The sequence below is a fragment of the Amorphotheca resinae genome (assembly GCF_003019875.1).
Source record: "Amorphotheca resinae ATCC 22711 unplaced genomic scaffold M430scaffold_11, whole genome shotgun sequence".
NCBI classification, from domain to species: domain Eukaryota; kingdom Fungi; phylum Ascomycota; class Leotiomycetes; order Helotiales; family Amorphothecaceae; genus Amorphotheca; species Amorphotheca resinae.
This window is the reverse complement of record NW_020194481.1, coordinates 1,032,903-1,052,418: the sequence shown is the minus strand read 5'-3', so window position 1 is coordinate 1,052,418 and position 19,516 is coordinate 1,032,903. Positions and strand designations below refer to the sequence as shown.

Here is a 19,516-nt window from a genome sequence, read left to right as displayed (position 1 = left end):
CCCCCCCACAAAAACCCCAGAATCAACAAACCCCCCAGATTCCCAATTGCCATATCCATCGCGCATTTCATAATTCACAAATTCATAATTCGGATTCAAGGGTTTACTCTGTGTGGACTGAATTAGGGGACTGCGATTTATTTTTATCATTTTTTATTATTTTTATTTCTTGCAGGAAGGGAGGGGGGGTTGTTTCTTGGAGATGGGATAGGGATAGGGATGGAGATATTGGTTGATAGTGGATGGATGGGTGAGTGATGAGTGATGAGTGATACTAAAAGGAGTAGGTAAGTAGATAATGGGTGTGCTTTATATATCCTACAACAGTGTGTTGAATACCAGTCAGTATATCATATCATATGAAATGAGATGATAATTCTTGACTTTCTCCTTGAGGAAAATAAAAAAGGGGGTATATATGGGATGAGTAGCAAGTAATCCACGAAAGGACAAGAGAGCAGAAGAATAACAAAGCCGTATATCATTATACTACGATCGCGATCACAATTCTGTACTCCATACCCACTCAAGTAATCCATATACCCAAGATAGTCACCCCTTATCCTTCCATTATACCTACGCCTTACGAAACTAAACGTAGCATCGCGGTTTATGACATGCGTTTTAGAGGGGATATGCCATGCTGGATTATATATGTGAGTAGGGAGGGAGAAGGGGAAGAGAGACGGGGTTAAAAGATGGGGAAATGAATGTATGGGTGGATTGGACTCTGAGGTTGGGGTTGGTGTTTAAGAGGGTGAGGGATATAGAAAAGGGGGGGAAATGGCGAGGGGCAGATGATGATACTGGTATGCAAATCCGGGGGGCATTTGACAGTCTACACAAGTGAAGGCACGGAAACCTATCAGACCCAGAACACAGCCATACCATGACCTTGATTTTGATATATAAAGTAGAGAAATACACACCCTAACCATCCAACTACGCCCTCAAGAACCCCCCATAATACCCATCCAACCACCCCGCAGCCTCCAATCCCGCGCTCGCCCCGGATACGCTCCACCGCCCTATACTCCCCACATATCCATCCGGCCTCACATTCACAATCGCCACCTCGTCCGCCGCCAGCTTCCCCAGCCACTTCTCCGTACACGTCTCCCCGCTCGCCCCCATCACATCATCCACGTAGAAGGTCCAGCGGCTATCCCTCAACGCCGGCGGCAGATCCGCAACCTCCACCTCCTCCTTGGCCATCGTCGTCACCACCGCCAGCGTGAAGCAGCGCGACACCGCCGTGTAGCGCTGCGGCTGCACGAACTCGTCCATCTCGGCTGCCGGGACCTGCAGCGCCGCGTACGAGGCCTCCGCTGCTGCTGACACGCGGCCCAAGACGGTCCGCGTAGATGTGGCCTCGGCGCAGACCGTCGCCAGGAAGGCGTGCGCGCGCTTGACATCTGGCGTGAAGAACATGATGCGGAACTGGCCCAACAGAGGGATGTCCAGCTGCAGGTGCACGGGGTTCGCGTCGATGTAGCGCGTTACCATGGCGGGGGATAGCAGGGCGCCGGCGCGTAAGCCGCCACGTGACGTGGGCTCGGGGACGTTCAGGACGTTGGGGGCATAGGTGGCGCCGACGCCTGAGATGAAGCGGATGTTCTGGGCGAAGTTGGCGGCGAGGGCCTGGGGATCACCGGCCGCGAAAGCGTTGGCGTGCTCGTAGTCGAAGCTGATCAGGTCTTGCGCGATCTTCCGCCGCTCATCCGTGTAGGTAGAGAGGAGACTGGGCAAGGCCAGGCCGCGGACGGTGAGGTTGAGTTTCCAGGCGAGGTTGAAAGTGTCGTGCATGCTGACGTTCATGCCCTGCGCTGCTTTGGGCGAGTGTGTATGTGCAGCCTAGTGGATGTTAGTGAGGAGAGAGGAGGGGAGGGGAGGGTAAAGAGGTAAGAGAGAGGGCCGTACATCGCCAGCTATGAATACTCTATCCGCATCTGAGAAGTGCTTCGACACTCGTTGCCCAACCTTGTATACTCCGAACCAATCTGCAAAGGTTAGAACTAAGCGTGACCACGTGAGGCTAACACATACCAACAGTTTTCCAAGTCAGTTTGAAGGGACTCAGAATCGCCCTCGCTCTCTCCATCACGAAGTCTTGGTCCTGGGGTGAGTTCTCCGTCGTCTCGGCCGCGGCGGTGCTTGGGTGAAGCTCGATGTAGAGCCTCGTCATATTCCTCTCTCTCGGAATACAGAGGATTGTCCCCTCCGTCTCGGAACTGATCACCACCTTGCTCCATAGATCCGGAAAATCCGTTTCAATGACTCCTATTGAGGCGATTCAGCATCACCTCTCTTGCACGTTCCAGCGAACTGACCGTCTAAGACACCCCAGGCTGCCCTGCTCGGCTCGCCAACCATCTCTGCTCCTGGCATTGACTTTCTGACTTTAGAATGCGCGCCATCGCATCCCACGAGGAACCCCGTAGAGAGGGTTTTGGTGGTTGATTCTTTCAGATCTTGGTATTCCACTTGGACCCCAGCATCCGAGGTGGAATAGCGAACGAAAGGACTACTTCGAAGCACTTCCACGCCTCTCGCTCGTAAATCGTCAAGGAAAACCTCTTCGACCATTCCCTGATGCACCAGGAGAATAAAAGGGTCTTCTACATCCACTACTGCTGGCGGGTAGTGGATTTCCCTCCCGGTCCGGTGCAGCGGTGCTGATGCGGAAGAGTTCTAACCCATGATCAGCGACTGTTGGCTCCCGGACAAGAAATCAGTGATGAATAGAGAGTAGCATCCCCATACCCAGAAGCAGATATCGTACACCCTGACGCCCTTCTGCAGCAGCGAACCAGCGAGCCCAAGCTGCTTGAAAGTCTCGATGGTCTTGGGCTGCAGACCGTCCGCTCGGCCCATGGACGTCTTGTCTGGCCGGTCATCGAGAATGGTCGTCTTGACGCCAAAACGCACCAGGTTCGATCTGTCAAGAGTGTCAACATGCCTTCAACCCTCTCATGGTGGTTGGGCGTACGCCAGCATCAGTCCTGCTGGACCTGCTCCTGCTACTGTCACGTGATCCATATCTTCCTGAAGATGCTATCGTGCTATCGTTGTGGGTAGGTATGTCATTAGGTTCTGTTATAGCAGAAGAGGTTTTATGTTCAATATCGAAGTCAGTGTTGTCAATGTTAGTGGTCAGATTCGGTTCCAAAGCTCACGATGAGGCGATGGAAGAGTCCTTGCGGAGCAGCTCTAGATCGTGATAGCCTCCCCTTGGGATGGGAGGTGGGATCATCGCGGGGCCAAAAGGCCTCGAGAGTGATGAGAATCATCTGATCCGCTGCCATCAAGAGTGGTGGTCAATGGCAATGAAAGTGGGGGAGAGATAGAGTTTGTCAATGTCTGTTTGTCATGTTTGGAGACGCGTGAGACTCTGGGATGGCGTCCGCGTCGGACCGTCGGGGCCGGAGCGAATACGGGCATCCACAAGGCCACAAATACCTATCTACGTTGGCCGAGATGGCTGAGGATGTGAATTAACCCCCCCCCCCCCTTTTTTCTCTCTTTTCCATTACCCCTCACGTGCAAGGAGAGAGACAGCACGAAGCACTGTAGAATGTTCAAGGTATCATTCTTTTGGTCACGTTATTGGGCGCAGCAGGTTTGTTCATTCATTTCATTTATTCTCTCCAGTCATTTCTGGTGACAGTTTACTCGACATATTATATCCTCACCATTTCGTTACCCCACCATCGATACGGAGATCCTGTCCTGTCATATACGAGCTGGCATCACTTGCCAAAAACACACACCCGCCACGAATATCATCCGGCGTTGCTACTCTTCCATTCATAATCTCATCCTTCCAGCTCTCCAACAGGTGCGGGAACTAGCAGCAATCAATATCAATTTATCAGGGGGGTGCTCACATGCTACTCACTGGCGCAGTCATCTCCGTCTTCACATAGCCAGGGGAAATGGAGTTCACACGAATTCCCTATCCTCATTAGTACAGAAGTCATCGTTCGGACTTGGAGAGAGGATACGAACATATTTCACCAGCTCGGCAGCAATCGCCGGGCACATGGCTCTCACGGCCCCCTTCGTGCCGCAGTAAGCGCTGCTCAGCTGGCTTCGAATAGCCATGTAACTCGCAATGCTCGCCACGAGAATAATACTCCCCTTTTTCGTGCCGTTGGCAATCATCTGCTTCGCCGCAAGCTGGGCTGTATAGTACACCCCCTTAACGTTCACACCGATGAGCTTATCATACTCTTCAACTGGGGTCTCGAGAAAGCCGAGGTTGCGGTTGATGCCTGCGCAGGGGACGCAGATATCCAACTTTCCGTCAAAATCCTTGACGAAGTCCGCGAATCCCTTCTCGAGACTCTCGGTGTTGCTCACGTCGACACTATGCGAGTTCGTGTGAATCGGCTGAACAGGTGCGAGAAAGAAGGAGTTTATAACTTGATAACGCAGGGCTTACTTACAGGTAATGTGCCGTCTTCACCCCGAAGTTCTTCTCGATCTCGAAGAATGCTGGGACCGGGGGAATCACATCGAAGATGGCTACTGAGGCGCCGGCTTGGGCAAGGCCTTCTGCAAATGCAAGTCCGCATCCTCGCGCACCTCCGGTCACGAGGGCTACACGGCCTGTCAGGGAGAACTATTGGTTCGATTAGCATGTATCTCTGAGAACAAGGAGAGTCAACCTTACTCTGTCCATAACTACACGTTGGGAAATTGGAAGGACTGCCTGTGTGGAATTTTTGTATGAAGGCGAACGTCAAAAGGGTAATTTGCTGTATTAGGGCTGATACAGTGTGATTCTTAAGTAGTCGTATGTAGCATAAATTCCACCGTGATAACAACCTTTTTGCCTTTCTGAGATACTCCGTGCAGCCCCTATCGGATGTCGGTTGGCGGGACTATGCGGGACCATGCGGGGCCCTGCGTATCCCCCACCTTCAACCTCAACCCCACTTTCCTGGCCTTGTGGTATGCAATGCAGCTGCTCCAAAAGAGGCAACAAGCTCTCCTTATCGATTGGCGATAGGCCGCTTTTCTGTACCTCATGAAGCTGTCCATCTCCCGTGTTCTGGGGCCGATGGAGCACGTTCAGTCGCGAGATGCATATATGGGTTAATGGAACCTGCTCTCATAATCTCTGCAGATCCACTTGTCTTTCTGCATAGGTAATTTGAATAGCGAGCAAGTATGTCTTCTTATCAGGTGAAGGTGACGGAGAAGATTGTGCGGGGCGAGGACAGCAAACTGAAGGTGGGCGGGCAGCGAGCTCCTTTCCTAACGACTTGAGCATTACTTTGCGACATAGACAAATTAAGAAAGAAGAAAGCATGATTGACTGATTTGGAAAACAGGTGATTATTGTCGGAGCAGGACTTGGAGGTCTGGGAGCTGCAATCGCCATTCTCCTCGCAGGCCACGATGTCGAAGTCCTTGAATCCGCATCTGAAATCGGAGAGGTACAACCCCTCCGCCCTTCTTATTCCAGAACTAAATCTGACCGCTGGGCCAATTCCAGATCGGTGCAGGAATCCAGATTCTGCCGAACAGCAGCTATCTGCTCCAGACCTGGGGCATGCGCGAGGCGTTGGACAAATACTCAACCAACCCCAAGCGGGTGAACATGCTGAGTTGGAAGGGGGATATCATCTCATCTCTGGACACCGTGGAATCAGCTGGCAAGTACCCGGGAACATTTTATTGGGATTTCCACAGAGCGAATTTGCACCAGTGTTTGCTTGACCGCGCGGTTGAGCTGGGCGCAAAAGTCCAGGTCAATTCGAGGGTCGTTGATGTGAAGATTGAGGGCGACAGAGCGACTGCGGTGATGGCAGATGGGAGGGAAATGGAGGCTGATTTGGTGGTTGGTGCGGATGGGATCAACAGTAGGCTGAGAGAGGTCATGCTGGGTAGGGAAGATCCTCCTACACCGACAGGCGATTTGGCATACCGGCTGCTCTTGTCGACGAAGGACATGATGAATGATCCAGAGCTAGCGCAATTCATCAAGAACCCACAGGTAAATTACTGGATAGGTCCAGATCAGCATTGTGGTATGTTCTCTCCTGACTCCCTAGCTTGTCAAAGGTCTCTTCCGCTCAGATTCCGTAGTAAATTATGTTCTTCGGGGTGGCGAGTTGTTCAACATGGTTCTCCTGGTACCAGACGACATGCCAGCAGGAGCTTCAACATTAGCAGGCAATGTTGAAGAGATGCGAGCACTCTTCAAAGACTGGGACCCGAGGTAACTTCACCAATCTCCATCGACAGATTCAGGAATTGACAGCCCCTCAAAGGATACAGAAACTTCTCAGCATGTGCGAATCTGTATACAAATGGCGTCTTTGCTACCGCCTCGGAATGGATAATTGGAGCCATCCATCTGCAGCCTTCACCATGATGGGCGACGCTGTGCACGCTACGCTTCCTTATCTCGCTTCCGGGTATGTAGTCCCTAATTTCCATTCGTTTCCCTTCACACTCGTCATCTCTCAAAGCTAACCTCCCTATAGCGCAGGAATGTCTCTCGAAGACGCCGCCGTCTTGGGCGAGTGTCTGGCACGCATCACCTCCAAATCACGAGCTTCCAAAAAGCTTGCATTAGACGTATACGAGAAATGCCGGAAAGACAGAACAAGGATGGTAGTAGAGAGAGGAAATCTGCAGCAGTATCTGTATCACTTGCATGATGGCCCAGAGCAGGAAGAGAGAGATAGGAAGATGAGGATGGTACCTACACCACCGGGAGAGGCGCTTGCATGGCGAGACCCGGAGCTAAGCCCCAAGTTATTGGGATACCGGCATATTGAAGATGTGAGGACTTCCTTTGGATCTGGATGGCACGAAGACAGCACTAACGTTCGTGATTTAGGTCGATCGGAATTGGCCCGCGGATGTAAAACTAGTTGAACCAAAACTTTAGTTGGAGACTTGGAGTGACTTGGTCTGAAGAACATTGGAATTTTAGACTTTAGACAGACGTCTAGATCAACTTCTTTTTCTGATGATGAAGAATGTGGTGGTGAAGTGACGAGAAATTTTGATCTCGGTTATTGAACCGCAAAGCTTTCCTTCGGATTCAACTACGTCACCGAGGAAGCCGGCCTGCACGACAGAATATCGCACACAGCTCAATGTCGCTCGGGTTCAATTGTCTCGAACCCCCGCCCATATTTTCTTGCAGAATAACCAGTAACCAGTTCTCAAAAGGCCGCACGGGTTGACCGGGGAAAATTCTCCTACGGGAATGGCATGGAAGCCACCGTGCCGCGAAAAGCGGGGCATCTCTGGCTGGTATCGATGTAGGACGTCGCAAAGCCCTGCCAAAGGGAAAATATATCATCGACCGTTTGCTTCACCTCTTCATCTCCTTCCTCTTCCGTGCCCTATATGCAACTACGAGTCCTGGCATACGCCTCGCAGTCATTAATATGGAGCCCGCGTTCCCAGTGACCAGGGACGGGTCCGGAACGTGGAGGCTTATCACTGGATCCAGAAGTGGCGGCGATTAGAGAGCAGTCGCTCGGCCGAGGATCATAGAGATCATGGAGCTCCAGAGAGCGCCTCTTTTGAATTTTCTTCTTTTTCCTTTCTTCTTTGACGGAAACTTCTGCTTTCTTTTTGTCATTGCCGTTGTCGTTGCTGCTTCTCGAGATTGAGGGGGCAAGATGTCGTCCAAAGCTCTACGCATGGCTGTAGCCCTTCTGATGAGCTGCATTCTTCTCAGCACAGTCTCTGCTGGGAAAATAAGTGACTTTGCTCGTCGGAAAGGGTATGGAGCCAATTTGAAAGGGAATTTTGGTCAAAGAAGCCCTGATTGGGGACCTCCCAAGCAGAAGAACTACCGGTTCCTGGGACCGGCTACAGAGCGTTAGAAAAACTCTACTTCCTGCTTATTTCCTCGTACTGAGTTTGAATAGCCTACCAGGTTAAATATCTGCCCGACATCCCGTTCGACATTGGCGAAGTGTATGCAGGCCTGGTACCAATTAACAAGAAAGACCCCTCCCGAGCATTATACTTTGTCTTTCAGCCAACAGTCGGCGCTCCTACTGATGAGATTACTATTTGGCTTAATGGCGGACCAGGTGGGCTAGAGTGCCATGTCCAAATGCATACTTTGCTGAACGCTACGTAGGTTGCAGTTCCCTGGAGGGCTTCCTGCAAGAAAATGGCCGATTCGTTTGGGGTTTCGGTCAATATGCGCCAGAAATCAATCAATATTCGTGGGTAAATCTCACAAATGTGCTCTGGTAAGCATCACCATCTACTATAATAGTGGCAGAATTGATGTGATTTCCAGGGTTGAACAACCTGTAGGAACCGGTTTCTCAACGGGTAAAGTTACAGCGACGACTGAGGAGGAAATTGCCGCAGATTTTGTCGATTTCTTCCTCAATTTTCAAGAGATATTTGGCATTAAAAACTTCAAGATTTATGTCACAGGTGAGAGTTACGCTGGGAGATATGTGCCTTATATTTCTGCCGCCATGTTGGACAAGAATGACACAGAGCACTTTAACTTATCCGGTGAGTACTCTCGTTAGATGTTCCCGTCGACAATGGTCTAATGGTGTTGTTCAATCCCTAGGCGCTCTCACTTATGATCCATGCATCGGGTCATTTGATTATGTACAAAACGAGGTCCCAGCACTTCCCTTCATCCTGGAGAACAACAACGTATTTGGGTTTAACCAATCCTTTTTGGCTCAACTAGAAGAACTCGACAAGTCGTGCGGGTACGCTGACTACAGGGAAAAGTACATGTCCTTCCCTCCATCTGGACCACAACCTCCAACGTTATTCAATTACAGCAACCCCGAGGATCTGGCCTGCGATGTATTTGACCTGGCCGCCAATGCTGCATATGCAACAAACCCTTGTTACAATGTATATGAGATCGGCACACAATGTCCACTACTCTCAGATCCTCTCGGTTTCCCAACCGGACTTGAATACTCATATCCTGGCCTCCCTGTCTACTTCAATCGTACAGATGTAAAGATTGCGATGCATGCACCACTGGATGTGTCATGGTCTGAATGTAGCAACGAGGCCGTCTTCGTCGGTGGTGACGGCGGTCCCGAGCAAGAGGGGGATCTCTCAGCGGATCCAATCCAGTCCGTCCTCCCACGGGTCATCGAAGCCACTAACCGCGTCCTGATAGCAAACGGCGATCTGGATATGATCATTCTCACCAACGGGACGCTACTTTCTATTCAGAACATGACGTGGAATGGCAAGATGGGATTCCAGGAACAGCCCAGTACGCCCATCATCATCACCCTGCCGGATTTGCAGTATGGTCCTCTTTTCATGTCGGAGGGGTATGGTGATATTGAAGACCCGCAGGGGACCATGGGCATTCAGCATTATGAGAGGGGGTTGATGTGGGCGCAAACGCATCTGAGCGGACATATGCAACCGCAGTTCCAGCCGCGGAGTAGCTATAGGCACTTGCAGTGGCTGCTGGGTCATATCGACACTTTGTGATCTTGTCCTTTGGCAAGTTATCTTGGAAGTTACATTCGTCGGGCCTCCGCGTACCAGAAATACCCCGTGGTGGTTGGATACCTTGGATGAATCTTACAGCGTGTTACTATAATAACGATATATGAATATATGAATTGATGTCTAGATATTTTGAAAGTCCGAAAGAGTAGACTTGAGCTGGTTTCATGTGTTTGAAGTGAGGTAGATCGTGGATTTTGACGATGAAGGGAGACTCTTCACCGTCGACAGAAAACCTCAGGACAGAAATATATAATTACCAAATCCACCTCGAGTATGAAATAGGTGTACTAACGGCTAAAATCAAAAACGGAGAGAAAAGAAAAAAAAAGAGGAAGAGGAATAAATAACCAGGTAGGCACAGGAAAGAGAAAAGAGAATATGGCTTCCTCGCCACCATGTATCTATCTACCGTAAGGAGGTGGCAAGAGGGGTCAAAAAAAATAAAAAAAAGATCAGATCAAACAAGTTGAGCTGTCGGGAATTGAGCCCGAGGCGGGGCTCGAACCCGCGACCTTGAGGTGCCATTGATGCTACAATTTAAGAGCCACACGCTCTACCGATTGAGCTACCCGGGCTGTTGTTGTGTGCAATTCTACTAATTAATCTGATAGCCAAAGGGCTTCGGTAAGGGAGCTGAGTAATATTTAGGGTTGAGACGTCAGTTTCAGAGTTCACGTGAGATATGTTCACTTTGGCAGAATTATTTTCTTTGGAACTTTCTAAAATTAAAAAAGCCGTTTAAATGTGACGGCCACCTTCCTGCTATTCCAGGGCCTGAAACTTATTATGGGAGAAACCTATATAGCACGTGACCGCAAAGTCACGTGATTTTATGCACCCCGCAAATTCGAAGCCAGATTTGAGTAATGCCAGTGACATCTGCAGAGCAAACCCAGACCTGCATCTCCGTGGCTATGGTCCAGCCGCATGGAAGATCTTCTGGCCTGGGACTATCAGCTTCCAGAATTACGGGGTATGTAAGGTACAATACCGGGACCCCGTACAGCCAAATTATATATATATCACGTGATCCGGCCGAATGCGAAAGTTGACAGGTTTCGGCGAGTTTTGGATAAGGACAGAGCGGCTGATTGCTAGTCATGGCTAGCGCTGCTCAAAGATGGGGTCGGTCGGGGCTAGCCGCCCGATAAGGGGATGTTGTGCCTGAGGACCCACCCCCACCCCCACCTTAGGCGCATGGAGTCTTGACCTCTTCGCTGTTACGGCCCACCTTTGGCATCGGCGGTGTTAAGCATTTCGCATGTTGCGGATGCTCATCTCTAGGCAAGTGGGATGGGAGTGTCTCAACACACCAATGTTTCTGCGCGGAAGAGGGGCAAATTGCTGCGCTGCGGGGTCAAAGGTCTTCCTCCTCCGTCGGCATAGCTAAATTAGCCCCGGATGGGGTCGCGGGTGACCAGGAGAGCCTTGCACGGTATGCTGAATCTCCCGTAGCTCAGGTACACCATCTGCAGGGTTGCGTTTTCAAGAAAGCTCTACATGTACGCGGGCATGCAGGCGAAACTTCTCTTCAGATCATTCTCCTCCTCCTCCTCTTCTCTCTCTCGCGCCGTCTCCCGATTCCATACCGCAGCCATGTCTGAAGCAGCTTCTACCACGGCCTTCAAGCCGCTTGCAGGAACAACCCTCTTCTCGCCCCTTCAGATCGGTGCTGTGAAGTTGGAGCACAGAATCGTGCAGGCGCCATGCACGCGTATGAGAGGGGAGCTAGAGTCGGAGGGCATTTGGGCTCCCGGTGACATTATGGTTGAATACTACGCCCAACGCGCCAGCAAAGGAGGACTTCTGCTGACCGAGGCTACCAATATCAGCCGATTGGTAAGTTTCAAGCCTCTTTCTGGGCTCCCGGATTTCATGCTGACAATTGTAGTGTTCCGGATACCCAGGTGTCGCCGGCGTCTTCACGCCAGGCCAGATTGCTGCATGGAAGCGTGTAACAGATGCGGTTCATGCCAAGGGCGGCTTTATCTTTTGCCAGATTTGGCATGTTGGACGCGCCACTGTCCCCTCGCTGATTGAGGGAAACACAACGATGAGCTCTTCTGATATTCCCATCACGGGCAAGGCTCTCACTGGCGCGGAGTACTCTGACACTCCCCCTAAGCCAATGACTGTCGACCAGATCAAGGGCGTTGTCAGCGATTTTGCGGATGCTGCAAAGAAGTGTGTCGAGGCAGGATTTGACGGCGTAGAGATTCACGGGTAAGCGCTTGCTTCCTCCTACTCTGCCACCAACAGCATGTAACTGATGATCCGTCGCAGAGCCAACGGCTACCTCCTTGACCAGTTCCTCCATGACAATGTCAACACCCGGACTGATGAATATGGCGGTTCGATTGAGAAGCGTTGTCGCTTTCCTTTGGAAGTTATCAAGGCCGTCACTGCAGCCATTGGTCCTGAGAAGGTCGGGATCCGTTTGTCGCCATACAACTACTATCAAGATACCCGCGACTCGAACCCCAACGTGCACTGGGCATATCTCTGCCAACAGATCGCTGAACTTCCCACCGAGAACCGAGTAGCATATGTCCACATGATCGAGCCGCGCTTCGACGAGATTCTCTCTGAGCAGGAGAAGATAGCGAACTTGGCCAAGACAACCGGAGACGCGACGAGCAAGGAGGTCTCAGCTGTCAACTCACTTGTGCCTTTCCGTCACATTCTCGCGAAAGGAGGAGTGAAGTTCCTTGCGGCAGGAAACTACAACAGAGATAACGCAGAAGGCGCGCTTGTGGCGGACAATGCTGATGCGATCGTCATGGGGAGATTGTTCATTTCGAACCCTGATCTGCCAAAGAGGTTGGCGGAGGGCCTTCCCCTCAACGCTTATGATCGATCAACCTTCTATGGAGCCGACCCCCCTACAAAGGGATACACGGACTACAGCTTTTATGAGCCCACAGCGGTGGCGACTTGATCATCGGCTCATCGTCAGCTATAGGCGTTGGAAAATGGACTTTAGATACACCGTAGAAACATTTACATTGCAGATGAAATAGAGCTGTTCGATCAATGATGACTCTCACATGTGACATCCCACTAAGCAGAGGAATCTGGAGGCGAGAATGTTCCGTTCTGCCGAAGGGGGTGCGGGCATGCAGTGATGGTGTTGAGAACAAAAGGAAGGGAAAAGGAGGGCCACAGCCAATCAACGTAGAGGGCATCACGTAGGGTGATATTACGGAATACTCCGTATTTTACCTCCCGTATCTTATCATTTGGATATTCCGCGTAAAATTGCCTCGCGTAGATTGCGCCGTTATACCTCCGTCTGCAAGATAACGATAACGGAGTCCGTTTGCCCAGGAATCCAGGATGGTTTAATAATGGATGCAGCATCATTCCCCCAACTTCACATCCTGAGCTACCTTACCTTACTGATCACCATGAGTAGTGCTCAGCCATATTTCATCCCATAACCCCACCACAACTCCAATGACAGAATCAGAATCACCCACAGCACCACCTCCCAGGGCGGCATCCTCCACCACGACTCACTGGAAGGAGTTCCGATGCACGTGGGGAAACTGCACGAAATCCTTCTCTCGTGCGGAGCACCTCCACCGCCATGCACTGAACCACCAGGGCAGCGGCACCACATGCCAAAGATGCAGTGCGGTCTTCAAGCGGCCGGATCTACTAGGTGCGTCACGAATCCCAGACTCCCCCAGAAGTCTATCTTGCTAAACCTTGGCCAGATAGGCACATGGCTCGTCATAAGGAAAAGGACGACGAGGCTGGAGGCGAAGGCTTGGGGAAACTTCTCACCCGGAAACGCCTCTGGAGAGATTCGACTGGCGCCATTGTAGCCCGGAAAAGGCCTGAGCATGAACACAACAAGAAGAAGCGTTCAGCTTCACAGAGCGACAGCTCGTCGTCGAAAAGGCAGACCCAGCGTGACTCAGATATCCGCCCTCCTAATCAGACATCAACACCTCTATCGCCACCGCGATCGTTGGACCGAGTCTCAAATGAGTCGCCAGATGCGTTTGGATCCGATGTCCTGGGAGATTCACATAACCTCCAAGCTTCGGCGTCGATGGATCAATGGCCGCTGGACAGTATCGAAGCCGCACTCCCAGTGGAGAACTCTGGCTTGGATCCTTACGACTTCTTGTGCAATGCGTCATGGGGTTACCAGCCTTTTCAGGACCAATCATACCTGAACAGTGATCTCCCTTACGACGATATATTTGGTCCGGATACAGGTGGGCTTCATTTAGTAAAGTGTTCTCGGAAGTGTGATGACTAACTGCCTCACAGCCAGTTCGTTCAACATGCCGTTCACGACTATGAATTATTACAGCTGGCTGTTCTCTAATGAGTCCTCACCAGCTGCAACCTTCAACAACAATATAGCCAACGAAGCTACTGTACATTCGGCGCAGAACATTCCGAATGAACTGACAATGGGTAGCGCTGGTGTCTCTGCCCCTTTTCCTGAGACATTTCCTGAGCCCCATCAGATCAATACATCGCATACAGAAAGAGAGATGACTCAGTCGAATTGTGGAGCCAGTATATCAGGTTCAAACTCAGAATTCGCTCTCAGATTCGGTTCTCCACGAGGGTCGGGGGCAATCAGCTCATCATTTACTGAATCGCTACATGTACCACAGAATTTGGAGCTTCATACAACTCAACCCATCGCGGAGCACCACAATAGAAGCACATCGGAGCGTAGTCATAGCTTTGGTTCGATCAATGATCGATATATTCCAACCCCACCAGATTCGAGGTCGAGTCAGGACTTCCACTCTAAGCGGTCGAGGCAATCACGAAAGCTTCCTATCATCGATGAAAACGCCCGGGAGGGACTTCTATGTCTTATTGACCAGGCTCATCCCAAAAATTCCGACGGATCTGAGATATCAAGATATCATCCGTTGTTATCTCTTCCAATCTTGCAACACTTCTCTGACTTATTTTTCACCCGATTTAACGTCTCTTATCCGCTTCTCCACCAAGCGACGTTTGACCCTGCTCGTGTTGATCCTTTACTGTTGGCGTCGGTTCTACAACTGGGAGCAACTTATAGTAGTGATGATGATCATCTGTTTGCCATTTATATCCACAACATCATGCGTACTCAGATATTCTCACACATAGCCTTCCATCCTCGACCTACTCTGTGGATGTTGCAGACAATTCTGCTGGTAGAATGCTTTGGGAAATCCCGTGCGGGACAATTGCAACACGATATGTCGCATCTGTTCCACGGTCTTCTGATTAAGTAAGTCTTTTCTATTTCAGGTGATAGAAGACCGATCATCGGCATGGGTACCGTCGCCGAAAGCGTTCTCGAAAGAGAGTAGTCTCATTTGAATATCAACTGATGTGAGTTTAGTCTTATTCGAAGGAGTGACTGCCAGTCAGCCCGTTGTCAAAAGTTCAGTCAAGAAGTCGATCTCGATACCAGATGGAGGGCAGAAGTAGATGCCGAACAACGCAGAAGGTAAATGCCAAAACGCTCCCTCCACGTAGCAAGGCTAATACGACGGACAGACTGGCTCTCCTCTGTTTTATGTGGGATACACAGCATGCAGTGCTGTTCTCCCAGTCGCTTTGCATGAATGCTGCAGAGCTTAAGCTCACGCTCCCTTGGGACTCAGCAGTCTGGGAAGCTGATACGGCTGAAGAATGGTACGAAACTAGCTCACTAAGGCAGCCGTCTCCAGCGTATCTATCTGTTCTCAAGGCATACATCAATCCAGAATCCGGGCTATGGATTCCAAAATTAAATTCGCTTTCGAGGCTCCTCATGCTTCATGGGCTAATGTCTGTTGCCTGGGATTTGAATCGAAGGGATCAGACTTCATTAGGTACGAGACTATCCACTCTGGCACCAAACAAATATTGACCCCACAGCAGGTATGGCTATAACAGGCAAGAATGAGTCGTGGCAGTCACGCATCGCGCGTTCATATGATGCCTGGAAAGCGGACTACGATACATACAGCAAAGAGAAGCTCCTATCCCTCGAAGGTAATCCACGAGAGCAAGGCGAGTTCCAACGCCTAAACACCTCTACTCTAGCCATATACCACGCCGCATACATCACGCTGCACGTCGACATCATCGACATGCAAATCTACGCCGGGGCAAACCACATCATTGGGCGGCCAGTTATGAAAGCTGACCGCGAACGCTCACGGCAACGCATAAAGCAGTGGGCGAAAGTTGGGTCGCAACCCGCTATGGTAGCAGCTACACACGCAGCGAGCATCCTCCGAGATGGGATCCGGAAGCTGCAGAATTGGGACGCTGACGATGTGTTTCATTACCCCTGGTGCCTGTATCTCGCAACGTTGACGTGCTGGGCATTCCAAATCTCGAGCAAAGCGGACGAAAGCCAAGGCCATACCGGGGAGAGCGAAGACGAGAGTGCGAATGATGAGGATACGGAGTGGGATTGCAGGGCCGAGATGAACGCTCTCGTTAGTGCGATGACGCGCTCAAAATCGGAGGATCTATGGAAGGTGGCGGCGAAATACAGGACGGGGGATTTACCACGGGTTATGGCGAGGCATCTGAGCACGGTGCGATGGGCTGTAGTGCAGGAAGGAATGATCGTCCTACGGGGGTTAGTCGGGAAGAGGAGTTCGAGCCGCATAGCATGATATGATATCCCGAATTTATGATTAGATGCCCCGCAGCGCTCTAAAGATCGGAGTCTCCCGTTGATTGCATGCAGCGCACGTGTCTCATCTCCACGAATCCCCTCCGCAGGAGCCTCAAATCTGGGGGCGTTAGCCACTCGTAATGATTGGCTTACAGCGAAGCCTCCCCCCTGCAGGATTGATGTCGTACAGGGCCAAACTTGCGTGCTAAGATGATTAGCACGTCGCTTCAGCCTCACCTTATTCAGACTTCCAATCTACCTTACACCTAAGGTAGTTACGCAAGAAACATACCTCAGGTTATTATGTCTTTGCTGGCAAGGTATGCTACATACATACCAGAACCAATGATTTACATATTATATTGTGAAGAAGAAGTTAATGTTTAATGGTTCTGGGTCCTCGAAACTCCTACTCCTCCTTTACTATTTATTACACCTATTTACCTTAATAATGATGTATGCATAAATAATAAAGGCTTCCAACCTAACCATCCATCCATTCATTCCTCGGAGGTCCAACAAACAGCACAATCACAGAAAGTTCTCTTCTCAAAACTTGTCTATATATATAAGAAGCGGTGAAAAAGAAACTTGAATCCTCGTATATTTATCACTCATTCATTCATGAATGAGAGGGAAGTCACCGTATTTTGATCTCTTTCACCATGTGCTTTTGAAAGGGGATTTGGTTTGGTTTGGTTTGGTTTGGGTTCTTTTCACGGTGTTACTCCAAACCAGACCAGACCTGACCTAGAGGTGGATGGGCACAATTTTTGCTTTCCCCTTTTCCGACTGGACGACGCAACACAAAATAAAAACAATAGCTTTTACAAAACCCCCCTCCCCCCCTTTCCCCTTCAAAAGCCCTCAAACCCACGCAAACCCCCCAAAACCTCACCATTTTTAATTTATTCCCACCAAACTCCCCTCTCATGTCATTCCCCACCCCCCCGATTGGTAGGTACGGATCTCACGGATACGGATATCAAACCGGAATCCCGGTCTCTCTCCATTTTTTTTCTTTCTTTTTTTTTTATCCCATCAAAAAGAAAGAGAGGGAAAAAATTGGATAAACTGGAAAATAAAAAGGCGCAAACTTCAGATCCCGATGGAAAAGGTTAGGTAAGCGGGAAGACGGAGTCTCGGTGTTTTAGGTAAGAGTGCATGATGCGGAACTTTTCGGCTTGATGGGGAAACGATTCGGGAGGAACGGATGGTGGGGGCACGTGATTGAAGTGGGTTGGGTAAGGTAGGTAAGCGAGAGGCGATGGGACGAACCCCCTTTTTTGTGAGGGTGGTTGAGTGGTTATCATTAGGGGAGGGGTATAGGGTACGGGTGGAATTTATTCTTTAGAAGGGATTTGGGGTTGATTTCACGATAGATTGATGGGTGGACTGGGAGATAGATGTCTGGATGGGTAATAATCTATTTGAGGCATCGAAATTCGCTACTACTACTCCTGTACCAACAAGAATCATCGACAGAGGAACCCTCAAGGCTCAAGTGCTCAAGTAGAGAAACTATGAAAAGAACCGTGAAATCATTAACGCTCCTTCGCCTACCCTACGCCGCAGTCTTCTTCTCCAGGCCCTTGGCGGTCAGACCGGCCGCGTCGAAAGCCTGCTGGAAGTCGTGGATGATGTCGTCGATGTGCTCGAGACCCAGGGAGACACGGATCAGGTCGGGGGTGACACCGGCTTGGATCTTCTCCTCGTCGGGCAGTTGCTGGTGGGTGGTTCTCCAGGGGTGGATGATGAGGGTCTTGGCGTCACCGACGTTGGCCAAGTGACTGCAGAGCTTGAGGTTGTCGACGACGGCGCTGACCTCCTCGATGTTGCCGGCAACACCGAAGGTCAGGACACCACCGAATCCGTTCTTGAGGTTCTTGGCCGCGTACTCGTGGTCGGGGTGGGACTTCAGACCGGGGTACAGAACCCATTTGACGAGAGGGTGAGCCTCGAGCCATTGGGCGAAGGCGAGGGTGTTCTGGTTGTGGCGCTCACCACGGATGGACAGGGTCTCGAGACCCATGAGGAAGAGCCAGGCGTTGAAGGGAGACATGCATGGTCCCAAGTCACGCATGGCGTCCATGCGGAGCTTGGCAGCGAGGGCCTTGTATCCGTAGGTCTCCCAGAACTTCATGCCGTGGTAACCATCAGCGGCCTCAGTGAAGCCGGGGAACTTGCCACTCTTCGACCAGTCGAAGTGGCCACCGTCGATGACGATACCACCCATGGAGGTACCGTGACCACCAACCCACTTGGTGAGGGAGTGGGTGACGATGTCGGCACCGAGCTCGATGGGGCGCTGGACGTAACCACCCATACCGAAGGTGTTGTCGACGATCAGGGGGATGCCAGCATCGTGGGCAACCTTGGCAATGGCGGCGATATCTGGGACGTTGTGCTTGGGGTTACCGATGGTCTCGATGTAGATGGCACGGGTCTTGTCATCAATCGCAGCCGCGATGTCCTTGGGGTCTTGGCCCTCAACCCACTTGACATCGATCTTGAACTTCTTCATGTAGACACGGAACTGGTTGTAGGTTCCACCGTACAACCAACTGGTGCTGACGAAGTTGTAGCCGGCCTCCATAACTGAGGTGATGGCCATGAACTAGGAGCTCAGTTAGCGAGGCCCCCTGGATATCAGATTTGAGAGAACATACCTGAGCAGCGTGACCGGAGGCGGTGGCAACAGCACCGACACCTCCCTCAAGCATAGACATTCTCTGCTCCAGGATGGAGATGGTTGGGTTACCCATACGGGTGTAGACGTATCCATCCTTTTGCCATGCGAACTTGCTGGCTCCATCGGCGGCGTCCATGAAGTTGTAGGAACATGTCTGGAAAAGGGGGACGGCTCGGGAACCGTTGATTGGGTCAGGCTCTTGACCACCGTGGAGTTGGATGGTCTCGAACTTGGGGGCTCTGAGGAAAAGGGGTCAGCGGGGTGATGGCACGTGATAGGAGAAAAGGGGGGGCGCTTACTTGGTGACCCCTCTGAGAGATCCTGAGGCAGGCATGGCGGCGGTTTTGTTAGGGCTTGAGAAGAAGAGAAGCTTGAGAGGAGGAGGTAGGTGTCTGAAGATGAAGGAGATGGAGGAGATGAAGAAGAGGCGAGGCGAGGCGAGGAGGTGAGGCTTGATGGCTATGAGTGATGATGAAACACGAGCTCTGTTAAGCACACACAGTATATATAAGTTGTTGACTTCTCACCCCTCTCCTCTGGTTCCTTATCGCCAACGTAATCTGGTGCTCTCCGAATCCCGTCTCACGAGGCCCATCTCCGACATGCTCACGCTTTGAGGCTGCAAAGGCCATCAGGTCAAACACCGAGGGTTATGTGGAATTCGACGCAGCGCTGCTAACACC

The 19,516-nt window shown here is 51.0% G+C and overlaps 7 protein-coding genes across 7 annotated transcripts; 4 read left to right on the top strand and 3 right to left on the bottom strand.

Moving 5' to 3' along the window:
- Window positions 1–942: 942 nt before the first annotated feature.
- Window positions 943–3,255, bottom strand: M430DRAFT_146175 (hypothetical protein; the record flags this gene model as incomplete). The annotated part of the gene is made up of 6 exons (XM_024862992.1): window positions 2,990–3,255; window positions 2,764–2,938; window positions 2,331–2,691; window positions 2,047–2,280; window positions 1,921–2,000; window positions 943–1,854 (listed from the first exon to the last, which is right to left on the bottom strand). The coding sequence occupies exons 1-6, from the start codon at window positions 3,037–3,039 to the stop codon at window positions 943–945; spliced, it is 1,812 nt and encodes a 603-aa protein (XP_024718048.1). The 5' UTR covers window positions 3,040–3,255.
- Window positions 3,256–3,688: 433 nt separating this feature from the next.
- On the bottom strand, window positions 3,689–4,684 carry M430DRAFT_30747 (hypothetical protein; the record flags this gene model as incomplete). The annotated part of the gene is made up of 5 exons (XM_024865972.1): window positions 3,689–3,847; window positions 3,899–3,955; window positions 4,009–4,369; window positions 4,449–4,624; window positions 4,676–4,684. 5 exons carry the CDS (start codon window positions 4,682–4,684, stop codon window positions 3,689–3,691), a joined length of 762 nt encoding a protein of 253 aa, XP_024718047.1.
- A 345-nt stretch (window positions 4,685–5,029) lies between these two features.
- On the top strand, window positions 5,030–6,963 carry M430DRAFT_69313 (hypothetical protein). The gene is made up of 7 exons (XM_024869421.1): window positions 5,030–5,238; window positions 5,340–5,444; window positions 5,504–6,038; window positions 6,097–6,229; window positions 6,282–6,428; window positions 6,498–6,798; window positions 6,857–6,963. Exons 1-7 carry the CDS (start codon window positions 5,176–5,178, stop codon window positions 6,905–6,907), a joined length of 1,335 nt encoding a protein of 444 aa, XP_024718046.1. The 5' UTR covers window positions 5,030–5,175; the 3' UTR covers window positions 6,908–6,963.
- Window positions 6,964–7,673: 710 nt separating this feature from the next.
- M430DRAFT_108193 (hypothetical protein) lies at window positions 7,674–9,477 on the top strand (the record flags this gene model as incomplete). The annotated part of the gene is made up of 5 exons (XM_024861194.1): window positions 7,674–7,854; window positions 7,905–8,072; window positions 8,123–8,237; window positions 8,288–8,514; window positions 8,576–9,477. 5 exons carry the CDS (start codon window positions 7,674–7,676, stop codon window positions 9,475–9,477), a joined length of 1,593 nt encoding a protein of 530 aa, XP_024718045.1.
- A 1,617-nt stretch (window positions 9,478–11,094) lies between these two features.
- M430DRAFT_108476 (hypothetical protein) lies at window positions 11,095–12,436 on the top strand (the record flags this gene model as incomplete). Its single annotated transcript, XM_024861216.1, has 3 exons — window positions 11,095–11,337; window positions 11,390–11,721; window positions 11,782–12,436. 3 exons carry the CDS (start codon window positions 11,095–11,097, stop codon window positions 12,434–12,436), a joined length of 1,230 nt encoding a protein of 409 aa, XP_024718044.1.
- Window positions 12,437–12,864: 428 nt separating this feature from the next.
- M430DRAFT_127470 (hypothetical protein) lies at window positions 12,865–16,199 on the top strand. Its single transcript, XM_024862025.1, has 6 exons — window positions 12,865–13,162; window positions 13,218–13,727; window positions 13,783–14,752; window positions 14,867–14,974; window positions 15,025–15,341; window positions 15,391–16,199. Exons 1-6 carry the CDS (start codon window positions 12,955–12,957, stop codon window positions 16,137–16,139), a joined length of 2,862 nt encoding a protein of 953 aa, XP_024718043.1. The 5' UTR covers window positions 12,865–12,954; the 3' UTR covers window positions 16,140–16,199.
- Window positions 16,200–17,554: 1,355 nt separating this feature from the next.
- Window positions 17,555–19,176, bottom strand: M430DRAFT_127466 (hypothetical protein). Its single transcript, XM_024862024.1, has 3 exons — window positions 19,133–19,176; window positions 18,811–19,072; window positions 17,555–18,758 (listed from the first exon to the last, which is right to left on the bottom strand). The coding sequence occupies exons 1-3, from the start codon at window positions 19,165–19,167 to the stop codon at window positions 17,706–17,708; spliced, it is 1,350 nt and encodes a 449-aa protein (XP_024718042.1). The 5' UTR covers window positions 19,168–19,176; the 3' UTR covers window positions 17,555–17,705.
- Window positions 19,177–19,516: the final 340 nt, after the last annotated feature.